Source organism: Nomia melanderi, chromosome 3 (genome assembly GCF_051020985.1).
Source record: "Nomia melanderi isolate GNS246 chromosome 3, iyNomMela1, whole genome shotgun sequence".
In the NCBI taxonomy this organism is placed as follows: domain Eukaryota; kingdom Metazoa; phylum Arthropoda; class Insecta; order Hymenoptera; family Halictidae; genus Nomia; species Nomia melanderi.
In genome coordinates, this window is record NC_135001.1 from 8,442,565 (window position 1) to 8,462,969 (window position 20,405).

General features: G+C 38.7%; 1 protein-coding gene across 1 annotated transcript; it reads right to left on the reverse strand.

Moving 5' to 3' along the window:
* Positions 1-173: 173 nt before the first annotated feature.
* On the reverse strand, positions 174-19,218 carry Cad96Cb (protocadherin Fat 4-like Cad96Ca). Its single transcript, XM_031984478.2, has 18 exons — positions 19,080-19,218; positions 14,568-14,681; positions 8,869-9,155; positions 8,267-8,359; positions 8,084-8,191; positions 7,907-8,008; positions 7,504-7,629; positions 6,569-6,763; positions 5,823-5,910; positions 5,637-5,746; positions 5,137-5,283; positions 4,627-4,741; positions 4,256-4,325; positions 3,798-3,908; positions 3,390-3,563; positions 2,335-2,681; positions 1,181-1,455; positions 174-430 (listed from the first exon to the last, which is right to left on the reverse strand). The coding sequence occupies exons 2-18, from the start codon at positions 14,632-14,634 to the stop codon at positions 341-343; spliced, it is 2,505 nt and encodes an 834-aa protein (XP_031840338.1). The 5' UTR covers positions 14,635-14,681; positions 19,080-19,218; the 3' UTR covers positions 174-340.
* Positions 19,219-20,405: the final 1,187 nt, after the last annotated feature.

Consider the following 20,405-nt stretch of genomic DNA (forward strand, 5'->3'; position numbering starts at 1 on the left):
AATCAATTGAAATATCGGTAGATGCGTCCTTGAATATTCTCTAAAGAAATTTCAAGTAGTAGATTTGACTAGTCGATAGTTTTAGAGTTAGAGAGGAGCATGGCGGCGCAGTGAAACGATGATTTCGAATTGAAACGGGAAATAAAAAAGCCACGCGTGTTTCTTTGCACGTATTTAATGAAATAACTATAGCTGGACCCGAGTGCCCAGCCAATTTGGTCAACTATACATTGCGTATGTACATCGTGGTGAAATTGGTTATCGCGTCCGGCGACGATACAACATCCCGCGCGGAGGAATCCTTTCATCTCGGCCTTCAGTCTTTCGTTTCGCGGGTCAATTAGAAGTACACGGTGAGATTGAGCCGCTCGTTCCCCGCCTGGCTGTTTTTGGACCTCGTTTCAGCCGTCACTTCCACGCTGTCCACCGTCTGGAAGATAAAAACTTTCTAAAAGGGGAATTCGCTTGGCGAGTTGCGACGCCGGTGCAAGTACAAAATCCGTTGATCCCGGATGACCCCGGCACGATCGTACAACAGAACTTAGTGTAGACGTTATTTTTAGCCTCCAAAAGTCCGCTGGTTTTTCTTTTAATTAAACTTTGATTATAAACGAGGCGTAATATCGTAATACCGGCTAGCCTTTAAGAGGTTTCGAATCCAAGATGGCGACGCGATTTCAAGTTGGAGGTAACCATTAAGAGTTCATTAAGAATCTTACAATCATGTTACTTTACAACTGGGCGAACGTTAACCTTAGAAGATCTGGGAGTGGGTTGAGAAGTATCAAAAATAAATAAATATTCTTTTTCTCGTTCGGAATAGTTCGTAAGGTTGTTTATTGTCGCTTGTGTTTCCAAGAATCGTTTTTAGTTGAGCGATGATCTTCTCGGAAGGAGCATTCGAAATACTGGGTCGATGCAAAAGTTTCGAAGTCTTTTTATGAGAAACAAAAAACAAGAGTTATCAACTGTTCGTTAGTTAAATTGAAGCTAAGTTAAAGCAAAGAAAGAAGCGTCCTTTATATTAGTTTATATACAAACTATAAGGAGAGAAGCATTATTTTGTTAACCACGCGCGAGAAACGTCAAAATGTTTGCATCAACCGAATAAATGGAAATGCTTGTGGATTGTTTGCTTAGCTTTTCTTGGGTTAAATTATTCGCTTAGTGTCCTGTTTACCCTGTCATCGTCGTCCCACGATAGTTTCTTAACTCTTTGCGAGACAGAGCAGGCTGGCCAGGCTGGCAACAACGAGTCCGGCAGATCAGCCCCGGCGTAATTGGAAGATTCGCGGGAAGCGGCGTTCAAGTTCGACTTCGCGCTCAAGTCGTTCATGTTCTGCACCAGGCCGCCGATGTTGGGGATGTTTGACGTTGCGGATAGGCCCGGTGGATTTGGAGCTGGTGCCACTTTGTGCCTTGCGTACAGAGGCATTTGCCTGGCTGACGATAAACCTTTAAAGTTGCGTGAACATAGAATTATTCAAATACTCCTATACATTCTAGGAGATCACTTGATGGCTAGGTTGAGACTGGCGGGATTGTTCAATCAGTATTCATCTTTTCCCATTGAATTTTTTGTTAGTTCCATTGTCTAGTTTCTGATATCTTTTTATCATTAATTTTCTATTCGTTAATACGGTCACACTTAACCGATCGAAACTATGAAACTATAAACTAGGACACCTTTTGTCGCTGGGCCGTTCCGCTAGACATCAAGCTTTCTCCCAACTGAGTTGATACCTTAAGTTATTATAATTTCTGATTTACTGCAACCTATTATTGTGACCTCCATCTGTTCAACATTAGATTTACAGACACTTATTGTATAGTTTATTCTATTGTCCGTAGAACAAGCGTTCGTTTCTCCAAATCCCAAAAACTTAGAGGTTTAGAAGCGGATAATTAGGTTACGTATTCATATAATCGCTTCAAACAAGATCGACGTGAACATTTAACAAATAACTTTTATAAAATTCGATGCGCGCCGAATTGGTGGCTTCCGCAGACCCAGTGTCAAGAAGATTCACTCAATCGCAGACTCCATAGCTAGCCAGTTAACGTGTTGATCCTAAGTGGACTCGGGGACTTATCAGTAGACAGTGGACGTTTATTCCTTTTTAACGCGTCGCGTCGCACGGATTTAATTAAAATAGAAGGATCAATAGAAATCAATGGTACTCTTTTATTTCTGAGCAACAGGAGTTCATAAGTTCTATTTATTAGCAGATTGTTCATTACAATCGAGTCTACTTGTCGGAAAGATGGAATATCTAATATAACGAGTAAATACATAATGAAATGGATTATTGTTTCGTGGAAAGTGAGACTCACTTTTGATCGTGGCGCTGTAAGAGTTCCTCGCCCCGAAAACAGGGTTCTCCACGTCGTTCCCCCCGTCGTTCACCTCTTGCATCTCGCCGTGGTTACTGTCATCGACGATTTCCTGGTCAACGTGATCCTCGTCGTCGCGGTCGCCTTCGGCGTCATCCTCCTCGTCGTTCTCGTCGATACTGTGCGGACCCTCGTGACGATTCCCTCTTCGAGGAACTTCCATGGCGTCCTGGAGCATGCTGGCGCCGAGCACCTGGGGAGTGGGGCTCAACGCGGAGGGCACCGGTGATTTTTCACGGTACCCGGTCCCCACGGAACTCACGGACCCGCTAGTCTTTGGCCTCTTACTGCGAGAATCGTGGAAAATTCAGTATCACATAAGACGGTGTATTAACTCCTTCCCTTACAATATTGCGTGAGACTCGTGACGAAGGTTTCAAACGGACTTTAACAAACATAAATATTACTTGATTTCTTTGATTTAAAATTAAATATTGTTCTTCCTTTATGAATTATTATACTCTAGAGCAAACATAGACATAATATGCTCAGAATTTTTCTCTTGTTTTCAATAAATTAATATCGACAAAGTAGGTGCATTGATCATAATGGAAAAAGAAATCATAGGTCAAGAGGTTAACCCCTTGCCTACAACAACGAGTGAGACTCGTAGTGAAGATTTTCAACATGATTCAACAAATATATGTATTACTCAGTATATTCGAATTCAAAGCAAATATTATTCCTCTGTAATCAACTATTATACTTGAAAGGAAATATAGGTATAACATATGCTTAAAATTTTTCTCTTTTTCCAGTAAATTATTAATGACAAAGTAACCATATCGATCAGAGTTGAGAAAGAAATCATAGGCCAACGGGTTAACACTAAAATAACCAGTTAAAATGAACCATTCTTGATTTCATCTTTTTGCAATTATTAAAAAGGTAACAGATATTCCTCTGAGAAATTACTAGAGAAATTGATATAGCAATGCGCAAACTGAATTGAAAATCAATTAAAGTCTGAGTAGAGTGTTGTTTCATTCACTCACTGTTTATATATGTACAAAATTAGAACGAGTATTATGACTCCTAGCAGGCCCAAGACTGCGCCGAAAACAGCTACCAGGAGAACGCTGCTGCCCAGCCAAGCGGGCGCAGCTCTAGCAGCGATCGGCAGTGATCCGGTGTTTGGTATGTGAACGATCACTGGGATCATACTCGATCTGTAATGCAAATAGCGTATGCATATACTTTCATGAATCTATAGAAAGAAATAAAATAAAACGATCAACCAGTTAACTTTGTTGGACGAGCATACACGTAATTTAAAATATTAAAGCAGTACTAATTCTTTTAACAATGAATTATAGGTGTAATTCTTTATAGGTGTATTATTATTTGAAATTAAATTCCTTAGTTAACGGGTTGAAAGAATTTAATTATCTTTGAGTTCGCACCTGGGAGGGCGACCAGAATCAGAAGCGACGGCCACCAATCGAGCCAGGGAGCCATTTATCGTTGTCGATGACCTTAAGATTAACTCTCCGTTGTCACGAATCTCGAATGACCTGATGCAATTTTATTTGTAATTTTGTAACGTTGATAGTGTTCGTATAATTGTGTACTTAACACTAGAACTACATACCATTTAATACGATTAATGTGTAATCCTTATAGAAATTGTAACGATACGTTATTTTCAGTTTCTTCGGATATTCATTACTGTATTCAAGTGAAATTATTTATTTTCAAGGTCACCTCGAATATTCAATGCTTTTAAGATATCAGTAATTGCGAAAGGAAAAGACCGAAACCAGTCATTTTAACTGGCACGATGATTCTAGTGTTAATCATTTCAAACAATGTTTTAATTTGTATGTTTCGATATTATTAGATATTATTTGGTTCATCTTACCTTGCGTCGGGTCCTCGAAGAGATAGACTCACTTTGTCGTCCCTGTCGCCATCGGCAGCCTCCAGCTTCCCTATAGACCATTCGTTATTAAGAACACGCGATTAACATTAGAATTAACCAACAGTAAGAGTCACTGTTGCAATTATACTTTCTTATCAAAATTCTGCGAATAAATTTATTTCGATTTCAGTCATATTTCAATCTTCTGTGTCTAAATCAACTTGTTTAACAACTTTTCAAAGAAGCATCTGTGTCTTTTAATAACTATAAAAAACGGAATTCAAAATGAGCGATTTTGACCTATACGACAGCTCTAGTGTCAACGGACATTAGTCAATATTAATGAAACGGCATAGGAGAAAGTAGCTCACCGACAATGGATCCCTCTTTCAAGGTTGCAGCGTGAAATTCGTATCTCGGATGACGAAACCGGGGTTCCCATTCGTTCACGTCCTCGACGGAGACGTTCACGCGCGACGTGTCGTTCTGGAATGAAATTTCATCGACGGTTATCGATGAGCTTTTAACATAAAGGATAAACCAGGGCGAATCGGATCACGGGGTGAATCGGTTCAAAATAAGAATTCAGTCTACATTTATTGTATCCCAAATTATATTTTTCATTTCTTGCTTCTCATTTGGAAATGAGAGACTTAAAAATTCTTGTTCACTGTTTATGGGTAACGTTATTATTAGCAACGTAGAGATGCCTCGGTTTATTCTATGTTCTGTATCATTTTTGTTTTATAATGAAAAGTCAAATTCGTCGTGAAAAATCGATAAATTGATTAATCTTGCATGTATACAGTTTTATTATAATTATAATATTATAGTAATATTTTAACAGTAATAATAATTCATGTATTGTTTAACGAACTCACGTGATGACCGTCAGTGACCCGAACCAAAAAACTATGCTGGATCCTCCTCTCGTAATCCAGAGTTCCCTTCAAAATCAGTTCACCGGAGTTCGTGATGGAGAATCTTTCTAGATCCTCGATCGCTCCGACCAGCCAGAATCTCAGGTTCTGAAATCAAAGTATTTTTATGCCGGTTGCATTAACCCGTTGACTGCCACGGTGTTCACCGATGACCGGACCTTCCAAATTGCTCGGAAACAATTACAATAAGAAAATTGATATCTAATGAAAATATTTACTAATCCAAGCAGCTACATGATAGTGTAATATGACTGCTGTGGTACCAAATCATTTATTATAATATAATATGATATAGGGATAATATAGGTAGGTAATTATTAGATATATATATTTGCTTTTATTATGAAAGAATAAGTATTACTATACTAAATGTTCGAAATTCTCGTAGTAGTCAACGTGTTGATGATGCGAATATTCGTTTTCTTGCAATTAATACTCACGGAGTCCGCTTTGTTTACGGCCGTCGTCAATAAAACGCTTCCTGGTGGCGTGTTCTCCGGGATGCTCGTCTGATGATCCCGCCTGATGAACCTAATTGGCAATCTTCCGCCTAATTCGCATCGTTTTGATTGATTAGAGCCTGTTTTAGGACTGGAATCGATCAAACGTAACAGTTAATTGCTTACCAGCGGTGGGTTCCACGCTCCAATCGCTTTCACGCGAAACCACTATCGTCGAAAGCGCATATTTGTCCGGATTGTCTACCTGCGTTGCCTGCAATCAGATTTCATTCTGTCCTCATAACGAAGATAACACGAAACGTCGAAGTATGTACATACTTGCTTTATACTAATGTACAGTATGACTGTCGAATTCTTATTAATTCATGATTCCACAACGATTCCACAAACGAAAATTTCGTTGAAATTTTATTTTGTGTAAACGGTTCGTATTGCCGGTCAGGTTGATGAAAAATCATTGTATAGGGTTAAATACAACGTATAGTAGGTAAACCAGTGCGTAGCTTTCGTTGAAATAAATGCACTTTGGAATAAAAATATTGTATATGACAGCATGTTGAGGTAAATAACTGATACTTATGCATACTTAGGTATATAACATCGGGCGCTTCAATGGCGCTTGCCACGCATTGAAATCACCGAGTACTCGTCTGCACTTTCACTCTTTGTACTTTATTATTTAACACTAATAATAAATTAATCAAGAACTTCGATAGATGCACCTTCAGAGTTTCTATAAAGAAATTAGAAAAAGGCTATTCGACTCTTCGGTAATTCTAATGTTAATTATTCGATCTTTCTATCGAGTATTTCTTTATTATTACCGATATTAATTTGCAATCGAGAGACAATTTGTAATTAAAATAAAATTATAATTTATCAAATTCCGATTAATCGAATGCATTGTTTACCTTGACGACAATTGTCGCCGGAGATAACAATTCGTGCTCGTACAGTAGCCGCGTGATTACGACCTCGGCAGTTTCAGGGTTCAGAGTGAGAAATGGTAGTATTCCGCCTTGGATTGTGTACTTGACCGGCGCGTTGATCCCCAAATCTTGATCCACCGCTTTTATCGGAGCTGGATCCACTTGCAGCACCCTCCTCTAAAGAAATAATTAATTCGTTAATCGTGTCCGCTATTTTTAATCCCTTGCCATACCATTTAACGGAGCAAAATCCGGGCCATAATTATGGCGACCGATATCTCATTCGTGTTGTCACATCGAGTCAGACTCGTGACAATTATGTTTGGTCCAAAATTTTTATCACGAAGTTAACACTAAACGTACCGGCATTTTATATTAGGTCTACCAAAAAGTTCTGGTTGAAAGAGGTTGTTCGTAACGATAGAAATTATATTGTTCAGTAAATAGTAATAAATACATTGAAAATGTTTAATAATAATAATATACTAATAATATAAAAATTTAATAATTTAAATTATTTTTTTTTATTACAAAACGGACAGAACTTTCCGATAGATCTGACATATGTAGTAAACTTTCGATAATCCCAACACAAGCAACCTCTTCATAATTACAACATTCGGCATCCGATTTGTGTTGCAATTATTCAATGTTCACTGTATCTATTCCTATCATAACCAGTCAAATAACTGATTACAAAATAAAGGTAAACAAGTTAAACGATAAATTTCTCTTAATGGAAACAGAAACGAAAGGAAGGAGCAAACATTGATCAACTGACTAATCGGACAATACGAGGATTGATATAAAGTTAAGTGGATGGAAGAAAATGCAGCAATTTTAAAGCAAATTTTAGAACCGGTCGCGGTACGTTTATCGTTGAAACTCGATCTAACGAATAAATCTTCTAGTTGTACCGGTTTTATTTGTCGTGGTATGATGATTTTATATTGATCGCTTTGGAACGCAGGATTCTGGTCATCCGCGTCGATCACGTTCACGTGGAGGGTTGTGGTGGACGATTTCGGCGGATTCCCTTGATCCTGAAGATAAAATGTTAATTGTCCAAAGTGTACAGAGGAAAAAGATATTTCGTAAAACAGTTGACAGTGATATTAGACTGCGGATTTCTGTGCATTCACTGGAAATTCGAAAATGCGATGTTGCACGAAAATATCCAAAGGGTAATGCTGCTTATAGTATTTTTCTATGAGAAACTATTTGGCATCGTAATTTTACGTTTCTAGTGATGTTCCGAAAGCTTTGAATTTGCACAAAAGATGCGCAGTCTAGTAATTATAATTTTAAAGTTTATCACACCTGCGCTCGAATATCGACGGAAAAATTGGACAGAGTCTCGTAGTCCAGCGGTTTCCTGAGAACCAAAGTGCCCTCTAAAGCGTTCACGAACACGAAGTAATCCTGAAAAGATGTCTGACTGTACAGTATGGTTCAGAAATTGAGAGCACGCATGAAACAACAATCAATACGAATTACCGAATGTGGTCCTGGCAAGACAGCGTACTGCACAGTGGAAAATGGTCCTGGTTGGTCAGCATCCGCGGCTCGTACTCCTTGCAGAACCCTCGTGCCAACCACAGTGACCTAGAAGTAAAACGAATTGTCAAGATAAAATACGTTTATCGTAGAACAAGTTAAATAACAAATAGTATTATTTACCTCGGAGATATTAAGCACGTAAGGCGCGTTAACGAATTGCGGGGCATTATCGTTGGCGTCTGTCACGCGAATATTCACTGGTATCACGAATCCCTGGATGATCGAGTGTGAATTAATATTTTTTATTTCAAAGAAATAGAAACCCTGCGATTCAATTATCGTATTGGGAGGGCGCATAAACGAGATCCGTTCTGTTTAACATTAGAATGGTAAAATTGACAGTTTTATATTTTTTTATAAAATTCTTGAAAATACATTTATTGAGATCTCAGTTCGCTATTCACCCGTCTGGTAATACTAGTAATGGATCTAACGTTTTTATTAAACGAATTAGATGGCGCTTTCGATTAAACGTATGTTTACTGTGTACGACCATTTAAATGTCGAACAAGTTGATGTTAGTCTTTCGAAACCAACGTTTCATTACTTACAGAACTTTCTTATGCGCCAGCCCAATATTACGGTCGGACCGTAGATTTCTATGCATTCACGTGAAACTTGGAAATGTCCAAAGTATGCGAATACTTTTTATCGTAATTATACTCTTCAAAATTTGAATTTCCATAAAAACTCGCTGATTAATTATGACGGATCAAACTTACTGGATCCAGCGTGTGCTTCCTCTCGCAGATCACGTTCACGTACACGCTCGCGGGCCCGTCAACACCCTCTTTGTCTAGGGGTCTTACTAGGGTTAAGTTCTTTGAATACGCTGCGAACGCGACGGGACTGTCGATTTCCTGCAGTCTGAGCTCGACGTCTCCTTGAGGCCCAGGATCCCCTAGCACACCGAGAACACCCACGGTGTCACCGACCGGCAGATCTTCGTTGACGAAAAGGTGAGCGGCGGTGGCACCGTTCTCCAGAAAACATCGCGCGTCACGGATCACTATAAAATATATAATAAATATATAAACACATAACTATATCAATGTATCGATATATCAGTGTATCAATGTATCAATATATCAATATATCAATATATCAATATATCAATCTATCAATATATCAATGTACAAATGAACAAGTATATAAATACATAAATGTATCAAGACATAAGTATGTTAATATATAAATATATAGGGTAACTCCGGCGGACACGACCGTATGGGAGAGATGGCCATCTCCACTATCTTCTATCAATAATTGGATACAATTACAATTACAATTGATGTTTCTTCGTTTGTAATTTCCTTCTTATTGATCATTTTGAAATCAGGACAAATTTCATTTCACGTGGCAATCGGTTGTGAGTATTTAAGAATTCACAGTGCAAGTGATTAATCGCGTGAAAGAAGTATAAAAAAGATACGTTATCGTTTGAACGATTCAGGAGACCGGATGTTACCGTTTCTTTTTCATATCAGGCGGAAATAAGTTCTTGAAGACCGGAAGTAACGAAAAGGAAGAGTGCGATACACTGTAACGTGTTTGGTGGTTTCGTTTTCGCAGTTTTTTTTTTTTTGAAGTCACACGCGATCGTGTTCCTTTGACCTTTATCACGGCACTGTGGTCTTCGAAACTCTGCGGTTTAAGGGTTTCCGGCAGTTTTAAGAACCGGTTCTAAGAATCGTTAAACAATACAAGAATCCACCAGTTTTTTACAATCTTCCATTACACTTTGTAATCTTGCAGTTTACTTCGCAAGAATACGATCCAATCGATATACAATCAAAGAAACTATTATAATCATCGGTGAACATTCTCTTCCTATCAAATAATTCGTTCGACAGTTTAGCATAAGTAATACAAACTTGCATTCACATAAATTCAAACAAACTTAATGTAAATTAAGTTATGATCTTCTCCATGATTAACTCCTTGCACTCAATAAGGTACACGTGGCCACTATAAAATTTAATACACTAAAATTACAAAGTTTCATATTGAACATTAAACTTTGCACAACGAATCCACGCCTCAAGCATTCGAATAAAATAGCTTTGTTCTTCAATTCACGTGTGATTTTTCTTCAAGTTAGTTTCAACAAGTATCATTCCTACCTCCTGAGATTTAAATAAACATTTCTAGTCAAAACTTTCGAGTGCAATTTTTAAATACGATGCATGGCTATTGCATCACTTTTCTCTACTGGCTGTCTCGTGGAATTAATCGATTCGGCTTATGACAAAATTATCAAAATCATCTCATCCGTTACACGGTTTCACGAATCTGTTCGATCATCGAGAATCAAAGCGACAACGAACCACGTTTCGTTCCTGTTCGAAACACCCTCCCCATCTCTGACGCAGTAGAAACCTACATTTTAATAGCCGGCGGAGTGGTCATTCGTTCGTGATCCGACGTACAGATAAAATGCTAGACACTACATACGCACGTGCACACGGACACGCAGGAGATCGTGGATCCACGTGTGTCCACCACACGTATGCAGACGTCATTTAACAGCGAGCGCGTGCACGAGGGTTAGACGAGCGCGCTCCCTTGGAGCGGAGTTCCGCCCGATGCCAGCTCACGGCGCGCTGTCGACGATGCAACGTTCCGGCTTTGCCTTTCGTAATCTTTTTTTTTCCTTCCCTCCCCGATCCGAAGACTTTTCCAGAAGAAACCGACACCGCTCATTTGAATAAAACAGAAATTTTTACCCCCTCGACTCGAGAAGCGACGTTCACTGGTCATTTGGTTCGATGCAGCGAAATTCTGCAGTTTCATATTCCATGTTATATTTTTCTGTGATATATTAACACTGGAACTACCAGATGGATCTAAATAACCCATTCCTTGATTTTTTCTTTTATGATTATTGAAAAAGTTTTACCTGTTTGAAAACTGACTGAAGAAGCTGATTAAGTAACACCTAAACTGAAATATTGCCAATTGAAATCTTAATAAATTCACGCGTTTAGTTTTTATAAAGACATTTTAAAAAGACAGTTTAAATGCTCGGTAGTTCTAGTGTTAACGCATGGAATCTTAAAATAAAGAACGTCTCTAACACTTTTATTCGAAAACATGTTCAAGTGCAAAGGGTTAACACTATTCTGGTTGAACGTGTCGATAGATATCATACAAAATTTTAATTTACACCCAAGCTTTATCATTTTTTGACTTTTCGATTTTTAGATGTTTCGGTTTCATCTATAATCATTAAAATTTAATTATTGTTTAAATTGGGGTTGTTGGCTCGAAATAGAATAGTTGGAAAAGCTAACTTCATCCTCGATCAAGATCGAAACGATATTTTCAAAGTTTTCAGTAATTCACCCCAGTACAGAATTATATCGTTAATCTAGATCGGATAAGAAATTGGATTTTCAACGTTTCAAAGTTCCGACTTTCTAATTACAAAATTCGGGGAAGATACAGTAGATAACAAAGGTAAGTAAACACTTGTGTTTTCATTAATGAAATCAGGATAGCAGTAATATATATCTGCTTCTAAAATTAAACAATTTGACTATATATTTAATAATAACATAGAAAACAACAATAATACGCTTTTTCAAATTAACTTTGCTATATGATCACTCTTCTCATTTCTCTCGCTTGAACGTTCGCAGTCTACTTATATGTAAACGACACGAGCGTAGAATGAGGTACGATGTAATTAGACAAATAAGGAAACTCTTCGGCACGATTATTTATTTGCCGTGCTACAAGCTCTATTAACCTGTCGATGTTCGGAGAGCTAACGCAGTCATTTATAAGTAAAATGCTCGTTTACGCGTTGTCTTAACCGACGCGTTTCCGGCATAACGAGATATAACGGTCGACTGTTATGGAAATGAGGGATACCGCCGATCGCGATCGCGTGAACAACCGAATACGACGGGCCCGACGAAATTGTCGAGCGTGTTGTGAGCGAGCGGCGAAGAAAGTACTATACACTTACTTATTTACACCGTAGAAATTACGTAAAATCGCGCGCGATAGAAGACGCGTGAATTTCTTCGATTAATTAGAGGTTCGCCAAAGTTTTCCCTTCCGTTCTCTTTTCGCGAAGCAATTACAACTTCCAAAGTATAATTCCGCACCGTTCTGTTCTCCTTCAACCCTTCCCACACGAGTACCGTTAAACAAAAGTTGTCGGATCTCGGTCTATAGAGTCTAATCGCTGGAACATCGATAAAACCGTATAGCATTACTCCTCGTTTCAGTTCGCAAACGAAACTTGAAACGACTCCCAAAAACTTTGCAACCATTTTTCCAGTACATTTGTAAATCTAGATGCTTTAAAGAATGTTTCGAGCATTTGTTCCAGGCAAACAATGCTCGAGATCGAACTAAGGTTTCGTTTAGTTATCTTAATGTTGGACCACTAAACACATTAAAGGCATCTGTTTGACAACGTTTATTTTGTGATTATTGACATTGTTGATGCTAAGAAAATTATTAAAATTATTAATATTATTGGGATTATTAGAGTTATTAAATATTATTAGAATGATTAGAATGATTAGAATGATTCGATGTATCAGAATTATTTTAATCAAAATTAAAAAGCTTTCGTGAACTATTAAACAATTCCATTCATTTCCAGCACAGCAATAAGGAGCGCCTTAAATCTCAACAAACTTTCCTAAGCGTATAAATAAATACTCGAATCTTCCAGTACTTTCGACATTACCATTGTCATGTTGAAATGCGCCAACTCTTATTTACTTCGCTCTTTCCATACTTTCCCCGCTTCCGCGTGTCCCATCCTGTCGCAATAACGTTGCGCGGCGCGACAAACTTCGATTACAATTATTACCACGTTCACGAAGTGGATCGGCCGTTCCCGAGCGGAGCGTCGGAAGGGGATAGAAAAAACGGTGGACAGGATGGAAAGAGGCAGGCCGCGACTCGCGTTTCGCGATTTTTCGCAACACCGTCGCCAGCTTTCCAAGTCATCCGATCGTTGTCGCCGACGAGTGTCGCGAGGGGCATCGAAGGGAAACGGAACGCGGCCAGGAAACGAAACACGGGCTTTCGTAGCCTCCGTTTCCGTTTGCAAGCCACGGATCCCCGTGCGTAACCGTTCGCACGCGATCAACCGTGTGATGAAACGGAAGAAGGGGCCGATTAAGGTCGCGGCCCGGGAACGGGGCAAACCGCGGAGCAGAAGGGACGAAACGTCGCGACGGCGTCGGTTGCCGAGGGGGACGGGAGGTGAACAGGTGGCGTGGGAAAACGCGGAGGACCTTAACCCTTTACACTCCAGTGGCGCATCTCAGTCGCCGATTGATTTAACACAGGAAAATTGTTACATTTTCAGATTCAACTCTTTGCGCTCCGTTGTCGCCATTACGGCGACATCGTAAGATAAGTTGATAACTCCGTTTCTAATAAAATAACTTTAAAATGTATACGCGTTTTTTTTTTAATGAGAAAGCAGGATCTTCAATCTTTCTCAAAGGTATGCTCGTATTGTAAATACTCCTGGAGTGTTGGCAACTTATACTGAAAATGATTCGGAGTTGCTGAAAGATATTAGAAATTGCTCGGAGTGCAAAGGGTTAATATTAACCCGTTGTTGCCTGACGATTTATTTTGAATCCTACACTATTTAATCCTTAACCCCTTGCCCTACAACAACGAGTGAGACTCGTGGCGAAGATTTTCAACATGATTCAACAAATATATATATTACTCAGTTCATTCGAATTCAAAGTGAACATTATTCCTCTGTAATCAATTATTATACTTGAAAGGAAATATAGGTATAACATATGCTTAGAATTTTTCTCTTTTTCCAATAAATTATTAATGACAAAGTAGCCGTATCGATCACAGTTGAGAAAGAAATCATAGGCCAAGGGGTTAACGGATCGCGAATAAACCCGACAATGTTAATAATTGGAATAAAGTAGTTCGTTTCTTTATTTCTGTAAGTCGTAAGAATTAGATATTTAACCCTTTGGCCTATGACTTCTTTTTCAGCTCTGATTGATACGGCTATTTTGTCATTAATAATTTATTGGTAAAAGAGAAAAATTCTAAGCATATGTGATGCCTATATTTCCTTTTAAATATAATAGTTGATTACAGAGGAATAATATTTACTTTGAATTCGAATCAACTGTTGAATCATGTTAAAAATCTTCACCACGAGTCTCACTCGTTGTAGCACAAGGGGTTAATGAAGAATATCAAGTAAATAGATCAAGAATCATTGATATTTCATGAGAAAGTTATTGTGTCTACATAAGCCCGCGAGTTTATTTTACAATTTCCCTAACTGCATTCTGATATACAGTTTGGCAATTGCAGTTTGGTGATTCTAGCGTGAATTAATGTGCGATTGGCAAGACAGACTCGTATCCCTTTCAAGTGTCAATTTTTCAACAACAGTCCTTACATTGTCCAGTGTAGACGTGCAGCGTGCACCACAGAATTGGCAGGATCCTCAGAACGTTGTGTCTCATGGCGATCCAAGGACATCCTTCACCGGTCCCAGCATCCACCGATGCATCTGCAATTTCGATTATTAAGACTTTAACCGTCCATGGAAGTTAAACGGGGTCACGGATTCGAAAGGAAGCGAACTGAAAGTGTTATTAAGTCTAAATGCCACGTTCATCCGATGATACTTTGTCGCTTTATGCGCCTCTGCTAGCATCTATTTACTCCTAGTTTCTACTTTTCTATCGATGCCTAATTGTATACCTTATCGTCGTCTTCGATGCGGTAAAAGTGGTTTGTTGTTAATACTGAGGTCGTTCACTGAGGTATCTCTTCTTTGTGATTCCATGGTTTTGTTAATAACAGTTTTTTTTACAGTTTTCATTTGACAGTTCCTCCAATATCCATTAATTTCTTTTCTTTATCTCGTTTCGTTAAAAGAAGTTAGATATCATTTTTTTACAATCAACACTAGAACTACCAGTCGAATCAAAACGACCCTTTTTTGATTCATCCTTTCACAATTACTGAGAAGATAATAAATGGTCCTCTAAGAAATCATTGGAGAAGTCGATTCAATAATCCAAAATACAAGTCAGTCGGAAACTCAATGAGTTTCTCTCATAGTTTCTATACAAATATTCAAAGAGTATAGAGTCGATCTAAAGTTTTGATGTTTCTTAGAATAAGTAAAAATATCGTTGGATTCATTTTTTCCTTCGAAATCACAACATTTTTACCAAGATGGAAAAAGTAAACTTATAGAAAGATAACAATATATAACAAGTCAATAACAATATTTCAAAAACTCTTCTCTTTTTTGTTATAAAAATACCGTCGAAACTTTTGCATCAATCAAATATTTGCGTCGCACGGTAGCGAATTCCATTTTTGATGGCGTATTTAGCAACTAGTCGAAGAAAATTAATATTTTTAAAGTTATCTTTCTATAGGTGATTTATAATAAATATATGAATATTAAAAAATTCAGATTATTTTTAGAAGTTAATGTATTCTGTTGAATATTGCTTATAGTGTATACCAGAAAGGGATAGTGAAAAATCATAAATACTTACAATACCTTTCGATCGTAAAATAACATTACTCAGAGAAAGAAAGATCATTTTCAACTAAAATTACAAATGCAGTCATAGTAGCAGCACCGATTGTAAAGGGTTAATCGAACCACCGCGTCGAAGACAAAGCTAAGGACGCGCCGATCTTCGAAGTTTCGCATGAGCCACGAAAATATGGCGCAACGATAATTGCATTACTCCCGTGATACCGGGAATGATCGACGAGCAGTGCCCGTTCTCAGCTGTCGTAACGAAAGGCAGACATCGGACAACAAAAGCGAGCGCAAACGTTTGTCGGATCGATGCCGGATGATCCGGTGACGGGCCGAAAAACGAGCGTCCGTGTCTGCAACCGGCGAACATAACGCGTGGTTAGAAAGCATGCGAAGAAACTACTTTATTACGTGAAACCTAGATACGTGGAACGACATCCGAAAGGAAGGTGGGGGTGGCGAGAGCGATAACTCGACGATGCACCATGGTTTCGAGCCAAAGATGGTCACCAAGAAAAAGATCTCCTTTTTCCTTGAGGTCGAGCCTTCCTTAAATCCCACTTACTTAGCGCAGACGGTTTTTATCGAGGAACGGAAAAAGATAATTAAGTATTACTAAATACTCATTCTCCTTACTCTTAATTACCCTTCACAGACGAGGATCTTTAAAGAATTCCAGATCTTCAATATAGAAAGTTAATTGGTATGAAAACATTTTAAATATTGGGAAACAGAATTGTATTGACTTTTTATTATTCGAATAACTAAATAATTCGCATGAAACTTCAGTGGTCTAGGCATAAACGCTTGATGTCACCGAAATGGCGATGTTCCTCCTCAGATGGGTTAGTGTAAGCAGACCGAATAATTATAGTGTAAGGAAGACTCTTTGTTATACTTAAATTTGATTTTGGAATTGAAAAGTGATCTCTTTAGACAAAATGAAATTTCTTCCTAGTTTCTTAGAGGAACACTAGTTACATTGCTCGCATTCCTTGAGAAAGAAGGAATTATGAAAAAATCGAAAGGAAAAAGTTTGGTAGTTGAAATACTGATTCTATGATGTGTAATAAAAGTTTCGATCGATGTTGATCCTGCGTTGATTCTGTACGCGTATGTTATACGATCAGCGAAGTCTCGTGACCGATCGATGAACAATCTAGAGGGTTAATTGCACGATATTGCACCACGATTCGAAAACATAGGCCAGAAAACTTTCTAATTCAGTTCACTTCGAGTTTCCTGAAGTATCGTGGTTCTCTGATCTTTACGATCGCGTCGTCCTCGATCGTAATAAATTGCGAACCGAGGGACACGGATAAATTCGCAAGCAATAGACCGGGGTAATCGGTGTATTCTCGTTAATGTCGCCAATTACGTTTCCTATCGGCTGGAGCAAAGCGATTGACCTACGGGAATGAACTGCAGAAATATTGGGTTTAAGGTGAATCCCCGTGTAACAGGCTCGTTAGGTTCCTAAAAATAGCCTATTACGCCAATTGCTATGCGAAACAAAGAACTAGTACGAAAAACAGGATTAACACTAGAACTATCGAGCATTTTACACTAATTCTTTCTTTCACGTAGCAATTCGCGTAATGGGCTATTTTTAGGAACCTAACGAACTTGTTACAGGGTTTCTAATTTTATACGATTAATATTTAATTTTTATAAAGATTACGACAGTAAGTTTTCTTCGGATGTTCGTTACAGTATTCGAATGTAACTGTTTATCTTCAAAATCATTTCGGATATTTGATATTTTCGAAATATCAGTAATTGCAAAATAAAAGAACATCATTTGCACGGATAAGGTAGTTCTAGTGTTAAGTTTTAAAAGTTAAAAAGAGATATACTATTTGGATTTTATCACTGTGAGAAATATGTTTAACCCTGTTGTGTTCTTTGTGTCCCTTGTTGACCCAAGCTTGCAGGTGCCCAAGAAAATGGGGAATTTAGATTCCTAGCGGGGCCTAAATGATTTACACGGGATAGGCGAGCCGGATACGACGGACTATGTGGGCCACGGTACTCCTCGAATTCACGGGACCGTGAACTGAAACGCACTGCCATGGGCAACCGCCGTAAAGTCCTCCCCTCTGGCCAGGACTCGCGACGCACCGCGCCGGTTCAAGAAGATGAATCACTTCGCTCCCTTCTGTACGCCTCGTTTCAACGTTCACCGAACACACTTCTTCGCCTACGAAACTGTCTTAAACTTCTAACATTTCTTTTCATAAAGAACCAAATCGAACTATTAATTACTAAAAACAAAAGCCACACGTCAGTCTTCCGTTAGTTGAATAATAAAATTATTCGTTTGCAGTTCTCGATTTTAGACATCAATCCTGCGTCTCGAAGCTAAAATTGTCAAGATTTGTCAAAATTCACGGAAACGTCCGGTTACCTTTTTATTGTTTTTATCAGCCTTTAACGATCGTCGGTGAAATCGATCCTCCAAAGGTGATGTTTGATTTCTTACATCTTTTATTCAGCGATACTCGCAAATTTTCCAATGTGATTCACGCTCCAAATATCGGTGTTCATTAATTTGACTGAAAGGAATCAACGACCTCTTAAGTGACTGATTTATACCGGTGTTTTCGCAGAATTTTCTGAGTTTGGCAACGACTGGTACCGAAGAAAGTAGAAATAACTTGACTACAAATTAAAGGCACGCATGTTTTTATATTTCTTCGATTTATTTCGAACAAGGTAGCACAATTTAAGATATGTATCATTAGCTTTTAGATGAAAAATAGAAAAGCGTTCGTAAGTAACGTTTGCAGTCTTCGCGCATGCTATACGTGTGCTCCCGTATTGAAATTCACAGAAGTACCGATGGTTCGTAAACTATTTAGAAGAATGTTTAGTTATCTAGAGTTAGTAACAAAAGATTGCAATGTACAAAGAAAGATAATTGGAGACACGCAGGAAATACTGAACAACAAAGTGACGCGTTCAAAATGAAGTAAGATTACCATAAGGTGCCATTTCATAAGGAAAATGTCTCAACGAGTGAGTTCAACGAAATGATTCAACTGTTACTAGCACTAGAACTACTGCACCCTCCAGAATGACGGGTTTCAAGTTCCTCCATTCGCAATTATTGACATCTTGAAAGTGCTAAATATTCAGAATGATTTTATAAATAAATAGCTTCCCTTGAATACTATAATGGATGCACAAAGAAACCGAAAAAATGCATTGCAACAATTTTTATAAGGATTACATATTAATTATATTAATCATATTAAATTCTTTGTAGTTTTAATACTGAATCCTATATTTCAACCTCATGAACATTTGAAGCCACACAAACCATTCGAATCGGACAGATCTATTGTTCCCCGTATCTTCGAACCTCCTTCAACCTCGCAATCTCCCATAAATACTCACCACAATCAGCGTTCCTCGACTCTTACACGCAACCTCCTGTCCGAAACTTCCTGGTCCCACTAAACGTTTCCTTTAATCGCCGGAAACCACTAGCCAAACTATACTTCACTTCAGTCATCCCTTAACGAAGAACTTCACCGCACTACCTTCGCGATGCCCTTTCCCAATAAACATCGCTCGTGCACTGTGCATCGGAGCCCCATGAATCGAAATCGCAGCTAGTTAACAGTATTAAACAAATAGGAAGTTGAATTTCCTCAACAGTTAATTATTTTCGATTTAAATCAACAATGAAATAATTATATTTTATAAAAATACCTATTTTCTCAACATGTAACTCTTTTTCGTTTTACTTTAACTATTTTATTTTAATGTATATTATATGCGTTTGTCTTCCGTTCGATGCGTACGCTTCTCATTGGTTGATTCTATTATACACCCCACGGGAGATTTTCAATGTTCCACGGTCAACTGATCGAACGAAGGAGGATTAGTCGATTCGTACGAAAAGTCTTCGAAATTGAAACGGCTTGGAACGAACGTTGTGTTATTACGGTTTCTTTCGCGAGTGTTCTGTCCGAGGAACGCACCAGAACGCACCTGTCCGCTCGCGGCCGGCAGGACTCGCCACTACGAAACGCGGACGAGCAAAGAGCTCGGTAGAGCGGCACTCGGGAAGTCCTCCATTGTTTGGAAGGGGGGAATCGACGGCCAACCGAACAGCCGCCATTCCGGCCTCGCTTCCGAACAGGTGTTTACTTTCGTCAGGTGGAAATCGCGCGGGCATAACGTGCGCGGCTACCCTCCCAGCTTTCCCAGACCTCGTGAAAGCCGAAATCCTGTGCCCGAGGAAGACCGATGACTTCCGTTCGCGCCAGGGACTATTGTTCTTTGGCCGTTTTCTTTGACACGCCGACCGCCGTGCTGGTCACCGGTGACCGACAGCTTCGAGTTGCTCGAGAACGATTGCAATGACGATTGATGTAATGCGTGTTCGGTAATGCAAGTAGGTGGATAACATAGAGTAAGAACTGCGGCGTTTAACCCTTCGCATTTGAAAGGTGAGTCTTTGTTATCATCTGATTTAATATAGTGTAATTATGAAGTTTAATATTTAATATCATCTCTTCTTTCATCATCTCATCAGAAAATGTTGAACACTTTCAGTGCAAAACTTCCAAGTGTAAAGGGTTAATAACTAATTGAGGATGTTTTTGGAGGAACGGTTCATAAACTGAAATGCTAAATTATTTGAGTATATTGAATCAGAAGTTCTAGTTTGAATTTCTCCAATGTATCGATAAGTTTGTAGGAATATTCTTAGAC